Below are 22605 nucleotides of genomic sequence, written 5' to 3' on the forward strand. Positions count from 1 at the left end.
ATTAGATGTTGTGTCTTTTGTTCAGATATTTTATATATTTCTTAAATGCCTAAGAGGAGATTAAGTTTTGGATTCTATTGGAGCCGAATTTTATTTTAATGTGCACTTCTACTCTGGAAATAGTTCCATTAGACCATATTTGAAATAAATCAATGGACAGCGTATCCCAGCAATCTAGATGGCTGGTACAATTGTCAAGGTTCAGAATGTGTGGAAGATAGCTGAATAAATAAATAATGATGCTGCTGTAATTAGAGCAGCACGTGAGCTATCATAATTGACTGGTTTACACAAGCAATCCCCACCACTCTGCTAGTTAGTTCCATTCTGTCTCAAGACTATTTAGTTTCTGATAGCAGTTGATTTTTATCTGCTTTTCTGACCTTCTGCCAGTTGGAGGCTGTCAGCATTTAAAAGCTGAAGTAGTGTTGTACCGGGTGTCTGTAATTCTGCTGCAGTCTGTGATGAGGGCATTGGTGCTAGTATAGTGTTACGGGATTCATAAGTAGAAAAAAGTTATAATTAGAACTAACTAAATAAATATATCCTCTAAATATCTAAGTTATTCTACTCAACTGTTGTTTTACTGTAGGATATGATTTTGAAAAGTATACCCATTACTTACATGCATGCTGCTCTGTTGTAGTCTTGTGACTTTCAATAAGTGTTTTTCTGTTTATAAGAGGCAACGTGCTTTGAGCATCCACAGAATTTAGTGCTAAAGTCCAGTCGCTTCCCATTTTTCAAACTAACGGAAAGCTGAGCAGCTGTTGTAAATGGCACTTCTGGAACTCTGAAAATAAAAATGTAATTCTTCCCGACAATTTTATTGTAGGTTGTTATGCATTAAAATGAAAGAAACATCGTTTCATTCTCAGAGTTTAGGTTAAAACTTCAATTTATTTATTACAATTAAGAATTTAGTTGTACGCTGGATATTTAATAGAAATAATTCAGACAATAAGGGTGGACTCTGTAATACGATGTTTTTTATTGTTGTAAAGTGGACATGTCGGTTTCCAAGAGGATTGCTTTTTTTTTTTTGCCTGAAAGCAGGACTTGAAAAACCTATGAGCTGGAAATGGCAAGTTGTTAGCTATTTCAAGTGCAAAAGCTGAGAGTTAAGGATAAGGAGCAAAATCAGCTGTTACTCGCTACTGGAAAACACTGATGGAATTTTTAACGGGAGTCAGTACTGTTTGGAGGATCCAAGGTCTTACCAGCATTATGGGAAAAGCTGGAGACAATGTGCTAGCAGATGCTCAAAGAAGACTTGCTCTTTGCAGATGTGCTAAAACATGGTGAAGTTGCATCACAGGTGACTGTGTTCCTGATGCCTTCCCAGGGTGGTAAGGTACTGCTTCTCTATCGCTCCTCGGAGGTGGATCGAGGCAGAGAGCCTGTTCTGAGCATTCTTCAGCTTCTGGGTTTGGATCATTTCTCCTCCATGGGTAACTCCTGTGTTTACATCTTTGCTCTTCCTTGCAACTTTTGTAACTCAACAGAGAATTGACATGGAATTATTTCAAAACTGCAGATTCAGCAGTGGCAGCGTTAAGTTCTCCACAGACTGAGTTTTGGCGTTAGGAAGCCGCTGTGCCTGGAGGACAGGGTGAAGGGCTGTATAGTTGTATCAGTTTGCATTAGTTTCACGTTTTGTTCACACTGGAAAAATATAAACACAAAATAGGGAAGTATTTTTCAGTTTTAATTAAAGTTCTAATTCTACAAAATTTATTTTCCTTAGTTCCCATGACTGCTGTTGGACTTTTTCTTGCTTGTCATTGAAACGTAGATAGAGCCTCAACTCTAGTTCCTGAGTCCCATTTTTTGAACAAATTCGGTATCTGAGACTCCCCTGTCTTTATGTGAGCATCACAGAGTGTTTTTGTTCCACAGTAGCTTTTTGTTATGCTGCTTCTGTCATTTCTGGTTTTTAGAATTTGATTAAAACATGGATTTGAAGCCTTGGCTAAAATATACAAAATACTTGAGAAGTGGAGTAGTTCACTTGTCCTTGAGCTACATGTCTAATTTTGTAGACAAATAAAGACTGTAAAGCTGCTTTAAAAAAGCCAACTTAACTTTCCATTACAGAAGGTTTCAATCAAGTTGGGGAGGAGAGTTCTTGACTGGTGGCACTACATGTCTTTATTTAAAAACAAAAAGTAAAAAAAGAAAAATCTTTCAGTAGTTACACTTGAAATCAGGTTGTCTGCTTTATGCCATTGTGGCATTTGGACAGATTCGGCTTGTCTTTTGGATAAATTGAAAACTCTTCTATTGAGGTAAAGTTACAGTTTTAGGAGAACATAGTAATGTTGTAAGGAGACAACTGGAAACTTATGCCCTTCCCATTTTTGAGAAGCTAAATCTATGCTGCCTTTTTTTTTTTTTTTTTTTCCTCCTCAAACTTTGAAGTTAGGAGGAGACTATCCTCTCTTTTCCTGTTCAGAACTTCTGGAGTTTATAAGCTTTAGTAGATTTTTGGTGAAATGAGAAAAGCTGCCTATTTTAAAAAATGGAAAAAAAAATCATGAAGTTGAACTAATTAGAGATGTAGGAGGAAGTAAGTATTAAATATGTAGGTGAGCATATTTGGGTAAGCAAATCTTCAAGCCCTCCTCCTGGAAACAGAGCAGGAGCCATAGGCCAAGCTGTCGGTTGTCCTAAGGATGGAGAGGAGGCTGAAAGAGACCCACAAAGAAATACAAATAAAGGGACAAAAGCATGAACTAGCCAGAAGTCAGAACTGATCAACATCAGTGATGTGTTTATTTAGGCTGGGGCTTCTCAGCGATTGTGGGGCCAGATGAGAACAAGAGAGCACTCCCAGTGACGGCTTGCACTGTGGCTGGCAGGGGATCTGTGTGTCCTGTGTGGTTTGAGTGTTGCTGAAGAGGTTGGATGGAAGCCTGGCTTTCCCGATTGGTGAATATCGCGAGCAAACATGCTACCTTTTCTGTAGCTGTTTCTTAAAATCGCAGCAGTTTTATAAAAAATGCATGTTATTTGGGTATTAGTTGATGTAAAAATTATTTAAAGCTTTAGGGTCTTTATTTGCATGCTTTATATTTACGTTGGAGCTACATTTTTAAAACATACTGTAGCACTTAATTGATGTTGGACTTTTCAATTGGAAAATAATGATTTCTGTTTCCAGATTTTATTGGTAGGATGTGTCTAATTTTGAATTATTTGGTAAAACCTGCTGTGCTTGTTTTTCTTATTTGAACAGAAATTCAGTTCTTGTTAAGAAAAAATATTTTAAAAGGATTTTCTTGTGTAAACCACTATAAAGTGATTAAAAGTGATAAGCTCTTCAAAAGGCAGTGTCTTCCAGTATTTGAATAGCTTACATACTAATTGGTTTTTCAACTGTGTGCCTGGGTCACCTGTGACTTTTTGTTCATCAGCATGTTTTGCTACAAGGTAGTGTATTTGGTAGTTTGCTCGCTGTTTTTAGACTACTACCTCATAATGTGTTTTGCTATTTCTTGATGATGTTTTCAGTAACTTGATCTGCTTTTTGAGTTCTAGCATAAACTATTTAGAAAACTTGATATTATACTTGGTGGAAGAATGTTTTGCTTTTATCTGTTTCTGGTATAAAAGTTAAAAGTAATTTCTGTAAATTAATTTCAAAGTATTTATCACTATAAAATTGAAAAATTAAAACAGAGGTTATCTCTTTGCATTTGTCCTTTATATTGATGTTTGTGCCTTTACCTTTGAATGTTTTGATTTCTAGGTATCAATCTGTCGAACAGTAACTTGCTAGTATGAAGCCAGAAAGGAATTCATTAATAGGTTGTTGTTTTACATTTAAGGTTTTTTTTTTTTCCAAGTAAACTGTGTAAACGAAAGAATAATCTGAGCATGTCTCAGATACGCAGCATTAACTTCCAACTTGTTTACAGTTGTGATTAGTTTGGCGCTTATGTAGAACAGCTGGTAAGCCTTTATAGAGGATTTCATTAGTAGTAAAGAGGAAAACTTTCGCCTTTAACAGAATTTTGTCTTCTGTATAGCTTGCCCAATTCAGGCAGCGGAAGGCACAAACTGACGGTCAGAATGGATCAAAGAAGCAGAAAAAGAAGAAGAAACCAGCAAACATCAAAGATGAAGAATCAATACAAGGTGGGATTGATACTGATCGATCTCGAGGTGATGAAACGTCCTCATGCAGCAGCTGGAGGGAAGCAGATGCTACTGCTGACTTTGCTATTATTAGAACTTTGCATAGTGGAGAAATTATCAGACACAACCAGACTTACACTATTGAGGTAGGTTCATTTCAGGTGATCAGTTACTTGTGGGGAGGGACAACATAGTCCATTAATTTTGAGAGTAGGAATAAAGGAGTTATATGAGATTTTTGCTATGATTTTCTTGTCTTCTCAGTCTGACCTTAATATGTCCAGAGACAGCACTTTCTACCTGCCTGCCAGCATCGTTTTTTCTGTGGTAGTCAGTGTCCTGTAGTTTATGGGAAGTTTGTTGGTACTGCTTTACTCCCTTAATGGACAATAATTGGTTTTGGTTTATTGCTTAATTTTGTGCATTTTGTTTTATTAAACGTTTACAAATTGAAGTGGATTTTTGATCATTGCAACTATGGCTACATCAAAATGCAAAACTGAACGTCTTTCTTGTTTTACAAGAATTACATAAATGTAATTTGAGCCTTTCTAGTTGAGGAGGAGGAATGAATTTAGAAAACACTACTTAGAACTGGATGACTTAAGAGACTGATAAACAGATACTCTCCTTTTACTACCTAATGATACATAATCCTGGTTGCTAGTGCCTGAAAGTACATGCTCCAGGAGAGTTGTAAGATGCCCCGTGTGGTACACACTGGCAGCCCAGTTCAGTTCTCAGTGGACATGAATTCACCTAATGTAGTCTGGTGTTCCAGATACGAGGGACAAGAGATGTTGATGTTATTTACAGAATAGCATATTCCATTCATGCAAGCAGTGCCTCTAAAAGCACAAGTGGTATTCTGAACAAGGATTTCAACACAGATTGTCAGCTCTGTGCATGTGAACGCAGTCTTTTCTGAGAGATGTAGCACAGATGAATGCTCTGCATTTTGACTTGTCAGTCCTGTGCTAGAATAAACCACTTGTAACTATTTTGGATCCATTATCTCATTTCCAGCAACTGAGAAGTATAGAGAAATGAAACTTTTTAAAAATTTCTTGCATTTGTGATTTATGTTTAAAAAAAAAAAAGTTGCCGTGGTGGAGTGGCAGACAGGCTAAATCATACACGCAGATAAAAACTTGTGAAGTAATTGATTCATTTATTTTACTGTTTTAAGCCTACAGTATATCAGTACGCTAGATATTTTGAACTTCATGAGTACATGCCCTTAATACGCAGCTTTTCATACTTACAAAGTTTATGTTAGGGCTTCAAAACTGTAGTAACTCAATTCAACTCATGGCTTTTCCTGGAGGAGGTAATAAAAGGTTTAAAGAGTATTTAATGCTAAAATGACCCTTTTCATCGGTGATGATGCCCTGTAGGAGAAGAGAAAGGTGTACTTTATGAAATGCAGCAGATTGTTTACAGCTAAGGAGAGAGGACTGCTAGGGCACAGAGCTCTTTAGAGCGAATTGCTTAAACTGCTGTTTTAGCAATATTATAGTCTACATAAATATGATAACTGTATGAAGAAACTTTCTTAACCAAATATATTTTGAAGTACATCATGATTGCATGTTACAGATGGACTCTGCTGATATACATGCTCTCAGTCAGGATAAATGTCTCTGCTACAATTGGAGAAATGGGGTAAAGTACAGAATCATAGAATAATTTAGGTTGGAAGGGAGCTTCAAGGTCATGTAGTCCAATCCTGTGCTCAAAGAAGGTCTAATTAGATCAGGTTGGTTCTAGTAGCCTACGTTGACCTCTGACTGCTAATAGTACAAGACAAAGATGATTTTAAAAAGTGAAATAAGATCCACACTGCAGATGCTAAAGATTACACACGCAGATATATTCTTAAGACTTAAGGGTATGATTTTTCTGAGATCTACCTTATTCCCAAAGCAACTTATCCTACTTTCAAATAAATAAATATAGAGATGCATGGGCATTTTGGGTTGTTGGTTGTTGGATTTTGGTGTTTTTTTAAACATAGCTTTAAAAGAATAAGCGTGGTGATTAGTGTTTGCTTGTAATTTGACTCTACTGAATTACTCATGTCTTGGTGACTTCTAAGGCAGTGTTCACTTGCACCAAAAAAATCTGTTCTCAATTGGGAGATCTTTTTTTTTTATTACATGCTATCTGTGGCCTGCTTATTCATGTTAAATTGGTGTTTTGGAATTGGAAGATGATTGCAAAAGTCTCTATATCTGTGCAGTATTCATAGAAGAGGAAAAATTGTGATAATGGTTTCAAGAAGTCTCATAGCTTACTGGTTTTAGTCTTATAAGTGCAATGATTTGGACAGAAAGCCTGTCTTGCAGTAATTGGATTAGAGTTTGCTCAGTTGAACTGGCAGGCAATGTAATAGGCAGTTTCAGGCTAATCTCTGCAGTGGAGGATTACAGACAGTTTCTTTGAGCTGTTTGCTTTTTCACCCAACATTAAATCTTTATAGGTTGCTGTGTCAGGAGAGTAAGGCAAGATTACTGGAGGCACTATGCAGGATTATTTTCTAAGTAAATTTTGATTGCACTTACTTATTTAATCTTTTACTGGAATTCATATTTACAATTGTTCTTCCTGTGCCACAAAATAGACTTAGAACGTCTGATTATACTACCTATCTATCTAAAAATCCAGACTGGCCTCTTTTGTGGTTGTTTTGTGGATAGAAATTGATCTCCCTGCAATTTTTCTAGTATGATTTTTTTTTTTTTTTTTTTTTTTTTTTAGTCCCCAGAGGAATTAGCATGCCCAAATAAAAACAACAAAGAGTTCTCTTACTGAATATAAGCAACAGAAAACAAAATAGAAGTACTCCTCTGGGAGCTGATTTCCCATCTGATGTTAGAGGAGTTACTTTTCAGAGAGGGCAAAATTCTATTTGGAGAATTCAAAGTTATTTTTTGCAGTCATCACTTTCCCTTTTTCCCCTCTGTCTTCCTAAGGGTGGGTTCCTCCATCCCCTTGTAATACCTCAAGTTACAGAAGCTAATTGGAAGAACTGTCATTGTTTTGTACTGTCCTTACCCATTCCATTTTACCTTCTATCTGAACTTATTAGCAGCTTCTATAAGGCTTTCCATCCTAAGTTAGAGGAACAGTTTGTTTACAAGATTTATTAGCGAAATGCCCATTGGTATTTCTTGGTTAAAGTATCAGGGTCTTAACTTGTTTCACATTAAATGATCTCACGTTAAATTGTCTTGGTCTTACAAAGAGGATAATACCTTGAGGGTCTAGTTGCCTTTTTGTCTTTATTCTGTTGCACCCTGATAACTTTTGGTCTTGACACCCATAGTGTCTTTTTCCATACAAAAGTAAAAAAAAAAATCTAGAAGACACAGCCCAGGAAATACATTTGATAAATGAAACTCTTGGTTTAGGATTGCTTCTTTTTGTGACTTCCTGCAATTAAGAATGGAAGAAAGCAAAAGCCACTTCGAGAGTAAATAATTGCTGAGATCACCTTCTCTGAGAAGTCTTGAAATGATGCATAGGGGCAGACTGCTTTGCAAGAATGTACTAATGCCAGGAAAGCAAAAGAAATTAATTTGTGGCACAGTAAAATTGTCCTTGAGTCACTTGAGTAGTAAAAGCTGTTATACAAAGCTTCTTAGAAAAGAAAAGTTCAGAGTTCTGTGATGAAGAATACCTGATAATTGATTAAGGTTGGATTAGTAACTCGTCTTTTGTTTTTCACAGGACAAATCCATTTGGTAATAGTTTTAGAATGGCTTAACTGTTTACTCAAGTAGGTGATAAAGTTTATGGCTCCATGTTCATTGTTCACTAACAACAGGAACAGAAACTGAGTAGGAAGGAGACACTCTGTAGGATTCTTGAGAAGAACTAGGGACGGACAGTTACAGAAATATGGAGACATGAGCAGTATGGAGAGACAGAGAGGACGCTTCAGTGAGAAAAGGTGCAGGTGGCAAGTGTGGGTAAGGCATTCCTATGCGAGAAGCGTGAAAGCAAAGAGCAACCAAAGGCTTTGGCTAGAGAAGAGATACTCTGGGATGAACAATTAGATGGAGGATTTGAAAAAAGGGGGGGGGGATAAACAAAACGTAGTAAAAATTAGCGATTTTCTACTAGGTTTGAGCTTATCCCAGGATCTAAACATTCTTTTATCATCCTTCTTATAAACAAGAGGCTATTTGTATAATTCAAAAGCATTACAAGGAAAAACTATGTAAGAAATCAGACTACTTGGTTGGGGTTTTTTTATGTTGGAGAGGTGGCTGGATTTCATGCACTGTATAAAGAACTTCAACAGTCCTTAGATCTAATTGAATATGTAAATTTCTAGGAATACTTTTGAGCTCCCTTTCTTTGTGAAGTGTTCTGAAGTTGAACAAACCATGAAAAATTATAGGGCGATATGGCCATACATTTCTGATCTGTGTTATGAAAATAAATAATGATGTGGTTTTCCCTGATTTTGTTCTTCCAGCGGACTTTATCCTAGACCAAGGACGTAGACTACAAACAATATGTAAAATTTGTGTGTGTCTATATGCATATATATGCAAATACAGATAGAAGTATATATAATATGAATAAACATATGTATTTATTTTAAAAATTAAATACTGTTAGGTACTAATTGTGTATTCCACAGCAGCAACACTTTTGTCACCCTGCAGTTTTAAAACATAATTTTGTTTCAGTTTGTGGTTTATTTTTAAGGTGGATCTTTTTAATTTTTAAAATTGTATGTACTGCATGAATTTTAGCTTCCACAGTTGGATTTTAAGTTAGTTTTGCGCACTCTGTATATAAAATAGTAGCCTTTTTTTACATTAATTACATTGTGGGGCTACATATTGGATTAAAAATATGTAAAATTGATGATGTTGGAATTGTAAAAACTGCAAAGCTCCAGTAGACCTGTCAGATTTTGTGTAAAAATAAAACACGTCAGGTGACAGTTCCAAATTTTACTTATGTCTGCTGATGCAAAACTGACTATGTTCCTTGAAAATAAGCCTGACAGAATTCAATGTAAAATGGAGACTGACTAATGAGTTAAGTGAATTTTGAAAAAGCCCTATTATGTACCCTTCATTTTTGATAAAGTAGCTTTAACTCAAAATTTCATTTTTTGAGTTCGAGAGGGTACTTACTTATTCTTCAATAGTGCACCTTAAATAGGTAATTTGAATATTTTGCATATTTTCCTACTAACCTCTTGTTTCTCAAACCTGATACATTGTGTGTAGTTCATCAAGGTACTCTGTGTTTAATTCTAGCGTCTTCCATGACACATTTTTGCTCAGTTTGTTACTGCTTTGTTCCTTTAATTGTTCTAATTCATTAGATGACAAGATTTGAGTCTTTGTCCTTGTTCTTCCTGATCACTTTTAGCTTTCCTTGGTTTCCATGGAAGCTGAAGGAGAATACAAGTGTTTTAAAATTCTAGTCAACATCAGAAGCCTTGCATGTGTGAAAATGGCATTCTATATATGATTATGTTCTTAAGCCAGCAAAGTTCCTAGTTAGGTAAAATTAAGCTGGACATGAGCAGGCAGTGTGCACTTGCAGCCCAGAAGGCCAGTTGCATCCTGGGCTGCATCAAAAGAAGCGTTGCCAGCAGGTCCAGAGAGGTGATTCTTCCGCTTTACTCTGCTCTGGTGAGAGCTCACCTGGAGCATTGTGTGCAGGTCTGGAGCCCTCTGTATAGGAAAGACATGGACCTGATGGAGCGGGTCCAGAGGAGGGCCACTAAAATGATCAGGGGGTTGGAGCACCCTCTGCTACAGGCTGAGGGAGCTGGGGTTGTTCAGCCTGGAGAAGAGGAAGCTCCAGGGAGACCTAATAGCAGCCTTCCAGTACCTGAAGGGGGCCTACGGGGAGAGCCTGTTTACAAAAGCCTGTAGTGACAGGACGAGGGGAAATGGCTTCAAGCTGGAGGGGAACAGATTTAGATTGGAGATGAGGAGAAAGTTCTTTACTGTGAGGGTGGTGGAGCACTGGAACAGGTTGCCCAGGGAGGTGGTTGAGGCCCCATCCCTGGAGATATTCAACGTGAGGCTCGATGGGGCAACCTGGTCTAGTTGGGGGTGTCCCTGCTGACTGCGGGGGGGTCGGACTAGATGACCTTTGGAGGTCCCTTCTGGCCTAGACAATTCTAGGATTCTATGATTCTATGATCTATCAGAGAAAAGTCCTTTTTTGGTACTCCTTATTACTTAAAAAAACCCCAACCAAACAAAAAGCCCAACAAAACATTGTTACACTTCCAAAATAATATTTTATACCTGTAGGTTGTATTTTCATTAGACGACTTTGTCATGTAATTATAAGGTTTCCATGATCATGGTTGAACAACAAAGTAACTTCTTTTTTAAAGCTGGGATTTCAAGAAAGTGAAGGTGGCTTTCTCTCTCTGTATATATTCTAATCAAATTTATGTATATCTTAGCAATTTCAAATACTGTCTACATTCTCAGAAACAGATGGAAAATGTTTTGTTTAATCTTTTTAGAGTGCCATTGTTGTAAATATTTAAATGTTTTGTTTTAGCCGGAAAGTGAAATTTCCACCACAGTAGAAGATTACAGTTCTGAGGTAAGTCTTAAGTAATGTTTTTCCTAACTTTTCTTTCAACTTTTTCTTTCCCATGTTTACTGCAGTGCTGTGTGTTGTTTTTCAAAAAGAGAAGGAAAGAAAGAGCAGACTTGATATTATAGACAGAGCTGTTGCATGTCATTACGCGTATGATTAACATACCATTAAAGCAAGCATTATGTAAACTATATAATGGGATGGCTACTATAATCAGTAATGCAGCAGATATATGAACTGTTGTAACAGCGTCACTGTTACAGTTGTATTAATGCTTTGTGTTGCCATTGGAGTTGTGGCTATGCATAATTTCGACTAATTTTCTGTGGGAAATTGTTTATCAAGTTGATTATATTTTAATGTGTTCCAAAGCATCCGTTGCTCAGCGACTGGCTAGGCGTCAGTCTGCTAGTGGAAGGTGGTGAGCGATTGCCTTTGCATTGCTTATTGTTTGGGGGTTTTGTTTTGTTTTCTTTCACTTATTAAGCTGTCTTTGTCTCAGCCCGTGAAATTTACTTGCTTTTGCCCTTTCAATTCTCTCCTCCATCCGCCTGCTACTGGAGGAGTGTGTGAGTGCCTGTCGGGGAGGCTTAGCTGCTGACTGGGGTCAGCCCAGTCACACACTGGTGTCTGCTACTCTGCATCTACATGGAATATCTGAGTACAGTAGATGCTGTTTCTTGCAGGAAAACGAAGAGATAAATTCATGTCTCAATCACTTTTCTGACAATCTGGGTTTCATTTTGCAGAACTCTGTGCTAAACAGTTCTGCAAAACACACCCCAGAATCTCAAGTATGGCAACAAGTAAAAGGGGATGAAGTAATCAAATGAGTCCCATCGCTGAAGTAAATTTGGTGTGGAACACTTTGTTCCTCTCTTGAATCAGCCTTTTCTAAGAGATGACTATACCTTAGAATAACTATGTGTTTCATACTAGTATTACAGGTAGTTATTGCGCAGCCTAAGGGAATACACACACCAGACAATGTGTCCCCGACCTGTCGCACTGCATGGTGCAAAAGTAAAATTATGACCACAATGGGCAGTCTAGACATGCCCTGAAAACTGAAATGACTTTGCCAACTCAAATGCTCAGTCTTCATTTGTTCCTTCTCTCACCCTATTCTTTTGACCAACTCTGTGTCTGTTTTCTGTCTCCTAGAATTTGTAAATTCTTACTTCTCTGTCAATCTTTTCACCTTCCCTTCCTCATCCCCTTTTCCCCTTGCTTGATTTCTTAGCTCAGTCTTACAGGCTTTTCAGCCTGTTTCTGTAATTCCTTTTCCTTCCTCAGTCATTCCGAAGCCCAATTTCTTTCCCAGAATTTCCAACTCTATCCAAGGATTGGTTTTCCTTCTTTTAATATCTTTTTTTCTCCGTCTCCCTTGAAAACATCTTCTCCTGTCTTCCCTCTCCCTACGTTGAGGTCCTCCTAATGTTCAGTTCAACCTCTCCTAGATGAAAGCAGTAGGTTTTCTTTCCAACCTGTCTCATCAAATCTCAGTTTCCTCCATAGATTTGGTCTCAGACTTTTCAGTTGAATTCTTTTCCTGTCCCTCTCTTCCCCAGTCTGACTCTTTCTCTCTCACTTTTTCCTCCAGCCTTGTTTATAAGCACTTTCTTCTGGTGTGTTGGGAGAAGGCACTTGGGAGTACAGGGAAACTGTTCCCTCACCTTCATTATTGGCTACTTTCAAATACAGAATACTGAACCATGTGGGCCCTTGGTCTGTTCAGTTGTGATTGTTCTTATGGAATGCTTTTTGTGATGCAAACTTTAAAAAAAAAAAAAAAAAAAATAAAAAAAAAAAAAAAAAAAAAAAAGGCTGAGACCAGAATGGGTCTCTCACTTTTGGAATTGATACTCCAGCCCAGCTATTGGGGAGTGCTGTAAATGGAAGAAAGAAAAAACTTTTTTTTATGGAGGAACAGGCACAAGGAATTGAAGCAAACTCTACCTGGGGAAAAAAAAATCAGATTAAAGATTTAGTATTTTTCATAGATAAAATCTTTATTTTGTCCAAGGAATTAAAGTAGTAAAGAACAAAAAGAATGAGTTTGCTTTATGTATGGTAAGGTGATAGGGCAGTATGTGCTCACAGTTTGCCGTTAAGAGCATAGCAAATGCACTTACGAACAACTGCTGTGACCTTACTGCACCTTTTTAGAATATACATCGCCATGGTATGTGATTACTGTCAATGGAGTATGAGTATGTGAAGAATGACCCTTAAAAACAGTTGACAGTTGCATTAAAGTTCAAGTACAAGTGAGAGGTATTGCATATATAATGAAATATGACTAAGAAATTTTGATCACGTCTGAGGTTGTAGGAAGCGTTGTTGGAGACTGATTGTGAAAGCTCTAGAAAACACAACTTTGCACAAGGAGACAATACAGAAAAGATCTAGCATAAGGCTTCATGATAATTGTGGTTACGTTCTGATTTTTAGTGTTTTGTTGTTAGTATCAGTTCAATTCAAGGCTCTCATTGTAAAATGAATTTTCACATCTGAACACTTAACTTTTCATTCTTCAGAGCTTTCTGTAGGTGCCTACAGACTATATTAGGGAGCAGTATTTCAGATACTAAAGACAATAGAATTATAGCCAGTCTGCCTCCTGAATGTGCCTTTTAAAAAATAGCATATTTCCTTAAAATTGCAAAAATGCAATGACAGATGCACTTCTAGGCACTACTTCTCATTCCTGCAAAAGCGAACTCTCTGCGAGAGTTATTTTCTAGGACATAAGTAGGCAATATAAAACTTCTGAATAGTAGCATGATACTGGATCTGGTGAAGAACAAACTCAAGTGGTGGGAGCTGCTATTTTAATAAGCTCTTTTTAATTCTAGTTCATTACAACTGATCGGTATGTTCAATGAGGAAACAACATGTTTAGGAATGTGTATATTTTAGGAACTGAATTTTCAATATGTTTTGTGTCAGCTGTAATGTTGCTTTTATTATTAAAAGTTCTACTTAAATTTATGGCCATCCTGTAAATAAAGCAATCTGAAGCCCTTTCAGTTGAAGATGAGAATGAGTTAAATTTTCTCTGTAACAGTGTAATTATGAAGTTGTATGAAATCTTGGGCTGACCTTTTTTTTTCAGGTACATGACTTCCTTTTCAGAATGCTAAGAAACCATATCTAGAAACATAGGCCTGTTGATCCACCTTTCCCCTCATTGTTTACAACATCTGTATTGTTTTTAGTGGTTTTTGTCAGAAATTATGTTGAAATGAAGGCTGTCATGCTTCAAAATGATATAGGGTGTACAACATTTGTTCTGTTACCGTTGGTAAAATAAGTCAGATGTTTTTAATTCTTCAGCCTCTTGTCTTGAGGAATTGGGTAAAATTTCCCTCTTTGAGACTTACCAGACACACAATTATAAGCCCGTACAGTTGTCTAAGCAAAGTGGAAGGAACCAGTGAATGTTTATATAAGAGTTCTTGTCTTGAAGGAATTTTATTGTCAGCACACTCTAGTTCATTTTTGTTCTGCCACCTCTCTAAATATCTACACTATCAAAGGTAGCAGCCAAACTGAAGGCTGATAAATCCTTCATATGACCACCTTGCCTTTTGTAACATACTATTCAGTTTGAGTAAGAATGAGACCTAATTGCATAGTCTTAAGAAGCTAATCACCATTAGAATTTATGGTCTAAACTCAGAACTAAGGGAAGTTAAACTTTTTCCAACAGTTACAATTTTTTAATTTTTTTCTTTTAACTGTGTAAGGTAAAGTTGCTCCCATTTTTTTTTCTATATGCCTCAGTTTTATGGTGTAACTGAAAGAGTGTTTGACCTGATTATTTTTTTTTTCTCTTATTGACTCTTTTCCCAACTTGCAAAGTGTACCTCTGAAAGGATGGTTAATACCAAGTCTACAAAGTTGGTGTTTTTTTTAAAACATTAATGAGATTTTATACCTCAACCTTAACTACTACATAAAGAAACCTTCTGTTGTGTGCTATTAATATATAGAAAAATATATTAAGCTATGATATTTTAAAAAGACATCAATTGTTATCCTTCAGAAGTTATTAACCTTACTTATGATTGTAATTATTTTCATCACAAACTGAAAATGTTTTTGTTTATGGAGTATAAAAAAAGCCCCACAACTGAAATTCATTTTCCCAAGTTGCCCTAATTTCTCATTTTAGCTAAGGTTCATATAATCAGTTGTGACATAACTAGAAAATCGAGAAGTTAAGAACATTGACAAGCAGTGTTGGAGATCTAAGTATTAATTTTTGTGAAGGAATCAGATGTCCAAAATGTAAAAGAAGGGGGGGGGTGGGGAGAGGGGGGAGAAGGGAATGAAAGCATAAGGTAAAATTGTTAATCCATTCTAGATACATCTCTAAGTTTCTACTACCAAATCAAAGCACGTTTTTAATCGCAAGTCTGCTTGCCAGTCTCTAATAGGTTATATTCATGTATTAAAGTATTTTCTACAATTTTCAGTGATTAAACAGTATGTATTGATTTATGCTGAGCACAAGTTTGCTATTTATAAAGGGAAATCTCTGTTTTATTGGCATTAATGTTATAAGAGTTACACTTTACATATTATTGTAATTTCTGAGGTACAATTTCAGGTCTTCCAAGGTCTAAGAAACATTCAGAGGGGTACAGTGATTTCAAAAATTTAATCCTGACCTCTGGTGGCAATTGTCATGAATCGCTGCCTTAATTCAGTGGTGGAAATTGGTTTTCTTTGTGTTTCTCTGGAAGAAGATTCCTTTCATTTTCATTAAGCATATGTATTTACCGATGAAATATATTTTCTATCTTTATTTTTAGCCAATAGACTATAAATTATGTTTTACTTTATATTAGTAAATACTATTTCTGTGAATTATTTTGAAAATGCAAGTAAGGAAGAAAAATCAGACAGAATGTCCTTTTAGGGACTTCCATAACCTTCACTTTTTTTCCCATCTTTTGTTGACCAGAGCAGTTGCTCCTGAGTAGCTAACGTGTTATAAAACTTAATTTTTTCCTACTTCATAGTTATTTGTTTATGCAGTTACATCCAGAGCTCTTGATACTCCTTCCTTCCGTTATCTTAAAATGCTGTGCAGTTTGATTGTTTCTTTAAATGTTTAATTGTTTGCTGGGGTATGTAACTAAGCACGTAATAAGGCTTTAAGGCATAAGGGCATTTCAGCATTAAAGGTGAACTGCAAAGCTTTAAAAGAAGAAACTACGAGAGTCTACAGCAACAGTATTTATGAGCTTGCAGAAGATCTCTGAACAGGGAAACTACTGTGGCCATGAGACAAAACACAGAAGTCCACTAGGCCTTGCCCAGACATCTTTTAACACTGAAGTTGGTATCTGGGCTACAGTCTTCATATATTGCACATGAGTGAAATCAACATATTTTGAAGCTAATAACTCAGCCCCAACTGTCTGCCTGCTCTGACACAGCAGAATCTCTGTCACGCCAGAGGCTGCCAGGCTGCTCGCATGGCTCCCGTTAGCACAGCACCCTAATCTTCTAATCCCTAGATTACAGGGCAGTCTGGTGTTTTGTCATGTTTCAACTTGCACTTTATCAGAAGGCATAAGGTGTTTGTAAGGAGAAGGCATCAGATGGGGAAGAGCATGGACTGCTACCATGTTGTAGTGGTTCACCTTTGAGGTCTAAGAGCTAGGCCAAGGCGAAGAGATAGGTGAGATGAGGTGGGATTCCCCAGGTTCCAGACGCTTGCTTTGAATTTGTATAGCAAAACCTCCTTTGTAAGTAAAAGGTCTTTTGTAGAAATTTCTAGCTGCTAAGGAGTCTGGAACATCTAACGAGATAAGGCTTTTGTGTCTTTCCTAGTAGCTCTTGTTATAAAGCATCTAAACGTCTTTGATTGTGGCACACAGAAGTTATTCACAGGAAGAGAAGTGTGTCCACGTGCTGGATTACAGGAATAATACACTACATCTTTATCAATTAAGCCTAAATAAAAGGAAAAGAAGTATTTGATAATAGAGTTTCTATTAAACTACTAGTGTAATTAATCTGGGACACACACCAAAATCTGAATAAAGCCGTTGGTGCCAGGCGCTGTGTAGACACTTGTACATTTGATTATAGAGCGAACATCTGGCAGTACACAAGCGATGTGCAGTGCCTCGATTAATTGCCTGGACTGCTGTTTGCTGCAGTTTTCTTTATGCTTTCTAAAATAAGGGAGTGATCACTCTGTGGTGTCTTCCTTTTTACTGAGGAAGTTGGGAACTGAAAGGGCACTGTGTCAGCTCTGCAAATCCTTGTCTAATGCAGATATATCCATCCTCTTAATAAAAGCTCCGTGACTATATTGATCCCATTTATATCAGTGTACTTTTATGTCGAGTAACATTGATTTCCTCAGGCATGATAGTCCTTTGTAGATAATCCCTGATCTATACTATGGCAGATGCCTGAGCAGTATAGCTTTTTTTTAAATATAAACATAGTATTTGGGTCTGAAATGTTATGATGCCTTTACGTCTTGAATACCATTATTTTTGTTTCAATCTCTGATGTAATAAACAGCTCAGAGGGGAAATACTGCTGTTCTTGCTTTCTCTTTTTTAAAACATTGGAACATTGGTCTGCTGTTTCAAAAGCCTGCCTGTCTGTTACAGTTACTCACAAGTACAGAGCATCATCTTTTTATTTGAATTTTTTTTTTTTTTTGTTAACCTGTAACTGCTACTTTGGTTTGTGCCTGCCTTTTGGAGATTTGTCATTATTGGTCTGCACAGTCTGTAGAACCAAAATTCTCAGAGAAGCTGAAAGGGGTTGCAGTGTTAGGTGAGTGAAAGAGCATTTTTTTCAAATGTCTTATGTTAAATGTATAACTTCTGCTCTTTTTTAATCTCAAGAAATTCCTTCAAATTTAGGATGAGTTACTTTCAAGAGATTAGTGACTTTCAGAAATAGTAGATCTTGGAGTGTATAGATATCTTTTAGAAAGCATAACTATGTTGGATGATATATAGAAATGTTAAATATATAATTTAAAATGCAACCATACTGCATTATGTAAAGTATAAAGCTTTGCATTGACCTTTAGATCTGAATTCCTTTGTTTTCTCTAGATATTTAAATTCATAATATGGTTTGTGTTTTTAGACCATAGTATCATTTTCAGCAATTTTGGGTGTTTTACCTGTTACCTATGCTTACTGTGATGCAATTTACTATATAAAAAAAGCTATTTTGTATTTCAAATGAAATAATTTTTTATAGCATAAAAATTCCCCTGGGCCTGCAGGAACCGTCACATATGATTCAAATGAAAATAGAAATTGAGCTTTATTTCAAATAATAATGTATTTAGAAATTGTCTTTATACAGGTAAATGGTTGCAGTTTTGTGACAAGAACAGCTATACCTGCAGACTTAATCAGGGTACAGTATTGCAGATTGAATCATAATACTACTGGTGAATACTAAAAGCCTTGAACAGTTTGTTTTGAACAAAAACTGTGCTGCTGACTAATACTTTATTTTGCATGCTGTCCTCTGCATCTGCATTGTTTGTCACATATTAATAAAGTGTATCATTAGACTTGAAATGCAAAACAATTTACTACTTCTATTACAGCTAAGATTGTAAAGCAGAACTTGCAGAAAAGCTTTATGTCCGTGCTTTTGAGGTGTGAATTATACTAACAAAGGAGGTTACCATGGCAATAAGATCTTCAATGCTGTGTTGTATGTTAATGTACTAAAGTGGTGTTTGATAACTGAATTTGATATTTGAGTTTACTTATTGTGATAAAGCATCAAAAAATGGCATGTTAAGGAACTTGGATTGATTTAGGAAGAAGAATTTGGAGAGATTTGTTCTGAGCATGGAATGCAGCACTCCAACATGCAGCTAGAGGTGATGGAGAATGAATTGGCTGGGAAACAGCAAGAGATTGAAGAGCTAAACAGAGAGCTAGAAGAAATGAGGGCAGCATATGGTACAGAAGGATTGCAACAGGTATAATTACCTTATGTTGCTTTCTACTTGCTACTCTGTTACACGTGAAAATGCAGAGCATCACCTGAAAGAGTTCACACCTAATTGCAGCTGTTCAGAGTGCAATTAGTGTGTGTTATAGAATTGCACATAATTTCCTTCAATCACATACCACGCGCTCTATTTCTTTGAATGGCATTTCCATTGTGTGTATGTTTTCTCTGTATTTTGTGACTAAAATTCCAGTCGTCTTCACAGTGACTTTCTCCAGATCAGGAATAGAAACATTATTTTCTTCAAGAAAAGTCCTAATTCTTCTCCAGTTGTGCAAAGATTGCATTTCTTGAATACCTTCCTGTTCTTCCAAGATGAAAAAAACCTCAGGTTTTGTTTCTTAAGGAATGATATAAATGACTTGATCCTTTAACAAAAAAAGTATTTGTATGTCAGACTTCACAGCCTGAAACACAAGGCAACAGTTGCAAAATGTTTTAACTAATATCTAGTAATTTGGGATTACAGGGAATTATTTATTACTTCAGAAATACCACTGGAATTTAAAGTTAGATTTTAAAGTAAAGACTATGAAATACTTATCCTTCCAGTTGAAACAAGTGGTGCTATGCACTGAAGTCAGTGCTTTGTCATGGTTCGTGTCTTCTGTCTTTCTCTTTTAATTTGGATTCAGGCCACATCGTTGTGTTTTTCTGGTTTTTACAAAGTACTACAGAATACCAAAATTGTTCTAGTATTCGGTGATTTTCACTTTCATTATTATTGCACAACTAATAATTTTTTCTGCTTTCATTTATATTTTATCTGTGAAAATGGGTGTCATGTTTTCCACTATTGTAGAGTGATCTTTCAGTGGTTGCCCTGCAGGAGGTGGTTTATCCCTTTGGCAGTTGATGAATCTCTGGTGTTGCAATTTTAACTTAAACTTAACTTCTAATAACTGTATCTTGTATCTGTTGTATATAGTTGTAATTATAGCATACTAAGTTTTTCACAATTGTGACTACAGTTAGTTTTTCCTGAAAAAGAAGACAGTGAAAATATTTGCATTTTTTAAATGGCTATGATTACTATTTTTAACGTAAATTAAAATATATTAAAACAAAATAGGCTACAGTACAATAATGTTTTTATAGTTGCAGCATATTTTTGTATGGTAGTGGTACATTACATAATATGCCAGTTTAGAAATGCATATGGTTTATTTTTCAGAAGAAACAAAAGAATTGTAAAAGGGGAGCGCAGAAGATAATATTATGTGCTGTAGTTCTGCCTGTTTGTTAAGCAAAAGGGTTGAATAAAACAAATTTAGAATTCTCATATAACAATGTGTGGATCAGAACAGATAAATTTAGTTACTCAGTTTCATTGAACAGATACAAAAGGAAAAATATGACACACTTAAGTGTCTGATCTGTTCCTAATTTTCTCTATTATAACAAAAATCTAGTATTTCCACTAGATCCATGCTTTTAAAGTAGGAGTCCAAGACAGTGTTCTGAAAAGAACTTTGAATGAATTTCCTCAAATTCTTGGCATAGTTTGTCTTGCTTAAGGGTTTTCTGGTTTTTATGTCACACTGAATAATGTCCCTATCCTCTTAATCAGTAAGCTTATCTGGAAGTATTATAGTTTTACTTCAAGACTCAGCATATAATCTGGAGAAGCTTCTTCTTGGGCGCGTTGTAAACAAAACAGTTACAGAAGGAGACTGGTTTAAGAAATTTGCAATCCATAGTGGGGAAGGTGCTACTAGCCTTCAATGAGTTCAGATTGACAAAGTGACTTTAAAGTGAGCAACATATCTTTTTATATAATTGCTCATGAAAATAGTCCCAGTTAACGTTGTAGAATTTCTGGCTGCCTGAGTGTAATCCTACAAAAGATAAAACACTTGCAAAGGATTTTTTCTGTACTTTTATCATTTCGTCATCATTATAAATTACAGAAGATTCATCTGTTAAATACACTATTGGTTTTGCAGCTTGAGCTGTTTTTCTCATGTAGTTATGAATAATTTCTCTGGATTCACAAGGTAGGATACTGCATGGTATCTATTATATGCTTTTAGTATGATGAATGCAATTTATTACACTTAAGTGAGAGATGATATAAGTTGCATTTATTGTGAGAAAAGTGTGTGGACATGAGTAGTTGTACAAAATTGCTGAAACGCTATAAATAGATACTCTGGCTTCCTTTACGATGTTTTGTTTATGTGGCCATGCTTTTTAGTTTACAAGCAGTTTATATATTTAACTAATTGACCTTCTTACAGGTTCAGATTTTGTTCCTTGGTAAATATGTTTTATAAAGAGGTCATCTATTGTTCAATGAGAGGAAAAAAATCTGTTTCTGAAGTATTTACAAATAGAATTTGTGAAACCAGAAACACTCCAGTATATGTGTGATATCTTTTAAATGGAGAGCTTAGGGATGACATATTCCTACTTAACTAAAATAAGCCGATGTTTTTGTTTGTCTGTGGCTTTGATGTGCAGTAATAGTTTAAGTTTTATCTTTCATAGCTGCAAGAATTTGAAGCTGCTATCAAAAAAAGAGATGACATTATCACTCAGCTCACTACTAACCTACAGCAGGCACGGAAAGAAAAGGATGAAACTATGAGGGAGTTCTTAGAGCTTACTGAACAAAGTCAAAAACTGCAAATCCAGTTTCAGCATGTAAGTTACAGCACTACCGATATTTATTTGCGTTTTAAAATTGGTGTCACATCAAATGCAGAAACACAGAATTTTTGTGCGTTTTTGAAGAATTGGTTTCAGTGTCGATCAGCAGTCACTTCACTGGTTCTATAGTTATCATTATAGTACCTGCTTTATTGTACTAATTCACTATAAAATAAATAAAGATTAGTCTGTTTTCTTCCCTAGTATGTGGTGATAGCTTCTGATAACTACTGGATGATGGCAGTTATCTTAGGGAAGAACACTTGTGTAGTTAGTTCTCAGAGCTTTGGGATGAAATCCAACCTGTTCCCTTTGAAATCAGAACAGTCAGCCATCAACATTAATGGGCCACCATTTCATGCGCAGTCTTCTTTATATTTTTGGATAAAACCTGCCACTTGTAGTGCTATTAGAAGGTAATTTAAATAACAAAGTTAAGTTTCAGAGAAGCATTTGATGTAAAAAGCACTGGTGACTGAGGTGCCATGGACACTGGGATACTGGCAATCTGCGTGGGTACAGTTTACAGTGTGACAATTGAATATTGTAGTATTTTTTGCCCTCTTTTAAGTACTTTATATGTATTTTTTTTTGAGCTTCAAGTGAGTTATATTCTGAAGCCTGAGTTGTTATTATTAGAAATAGGATTTTGGGGACAGTAATTGCAATTTTACTGTTTTATTACTTAGAAATCTTTCTGAGACGCTGCTATCCTATGCTTGCTCACCATAAAACAATTTAATATTAAATATTTTTTTATTGGTTGGCCATCCCAAGATAATAAGGATATTTCAGTTCCTTCTAAAAGAACTTAAAAAATTTTGCGATAGTCTTTGGACTTGTGATGTGGAAGAAGAAAATAAAGATCACTTTCTGTAGTGCAAGCTGTTTCTGAAAAACTTGATATATTTTAGGTGGTTTTTTTTTTTAACATTCAAGTTGCAGGCAAGTGAAGCCCTAAGGAACACCAGCCATAGTTGCACAGCTGCTGATTTATTGCAAGCCAAGCAACAGATACTTTCACATCAGCAACAGCTGGAAGAACAAGAATGTCTGCTGAAGAATTATCAAACAAAGAATGAAGAATGTGAAGTGCAGATTGCGTGTCTTCAAGACAAAATCACAACATATGAGCTGGTATATTTCATGCTAGAAAGATCTCTTCCCTGCCGCCCTCCCCCCGCC

At 36.1% G+C, this 22605-nt stretch overlaps 1 protein-coding gene across 9 annotated transcripts in view; it reads left to right on the forward strand.

Moving 5' to 3' along the window:
* AKAP9 (A-kinase anchoring protein 9) overlaps positions 1–22605 on the forward strand; it is a 120539-nt gene that overhangs the window by 32600 nt on the left and 65334 nt on the right. For 6 of the 9 annotated variants that reach the window (XM_014940241.1, XM_014940243.1, XM_014940245.1 and 3 more), the window contains 6 exons: positions 4032–4286; positions 10699–10743; positions 18103–18156; positions 18572–18736; positions 21259–21414; positions 22360–22557. In XM_014940241.1, coding sequence (XP_014795727.1) covers positions 4032–4286; positions 10699–10743; positions 18103–18156; positions 18572–18736; positions 21259–21414; positions 22360–22557 — 873 coding nt within the window. The remainder of the gene's footprint in view (positions 1–4031; positions 4287–10698; positions 10744–18102; positions 18157–18571; positions 18737–21258; positions 21415–22359; positions 22558–22605) is intronic. The other 3 variants (XM_014940250.1, XM_014940244.1, XM_014940248.1) reach the window with 3 other exon arrangements.

This window comes from Calidris pugnax, unplaced genomic scaffold (assembly GCF_001431845.1).
Source record: "Calidris pugnax isolate Ruff unplaced genomic scaffold, ASM143184v1 scaffold76, whole genome shotgun sequence".
Classification (NCBI taxonomy): Eukaryota; Metazoa; Chordata; class Aves; order Charadriiformes; family Scolopacidae; genus Calidris; species Calidris pugnax.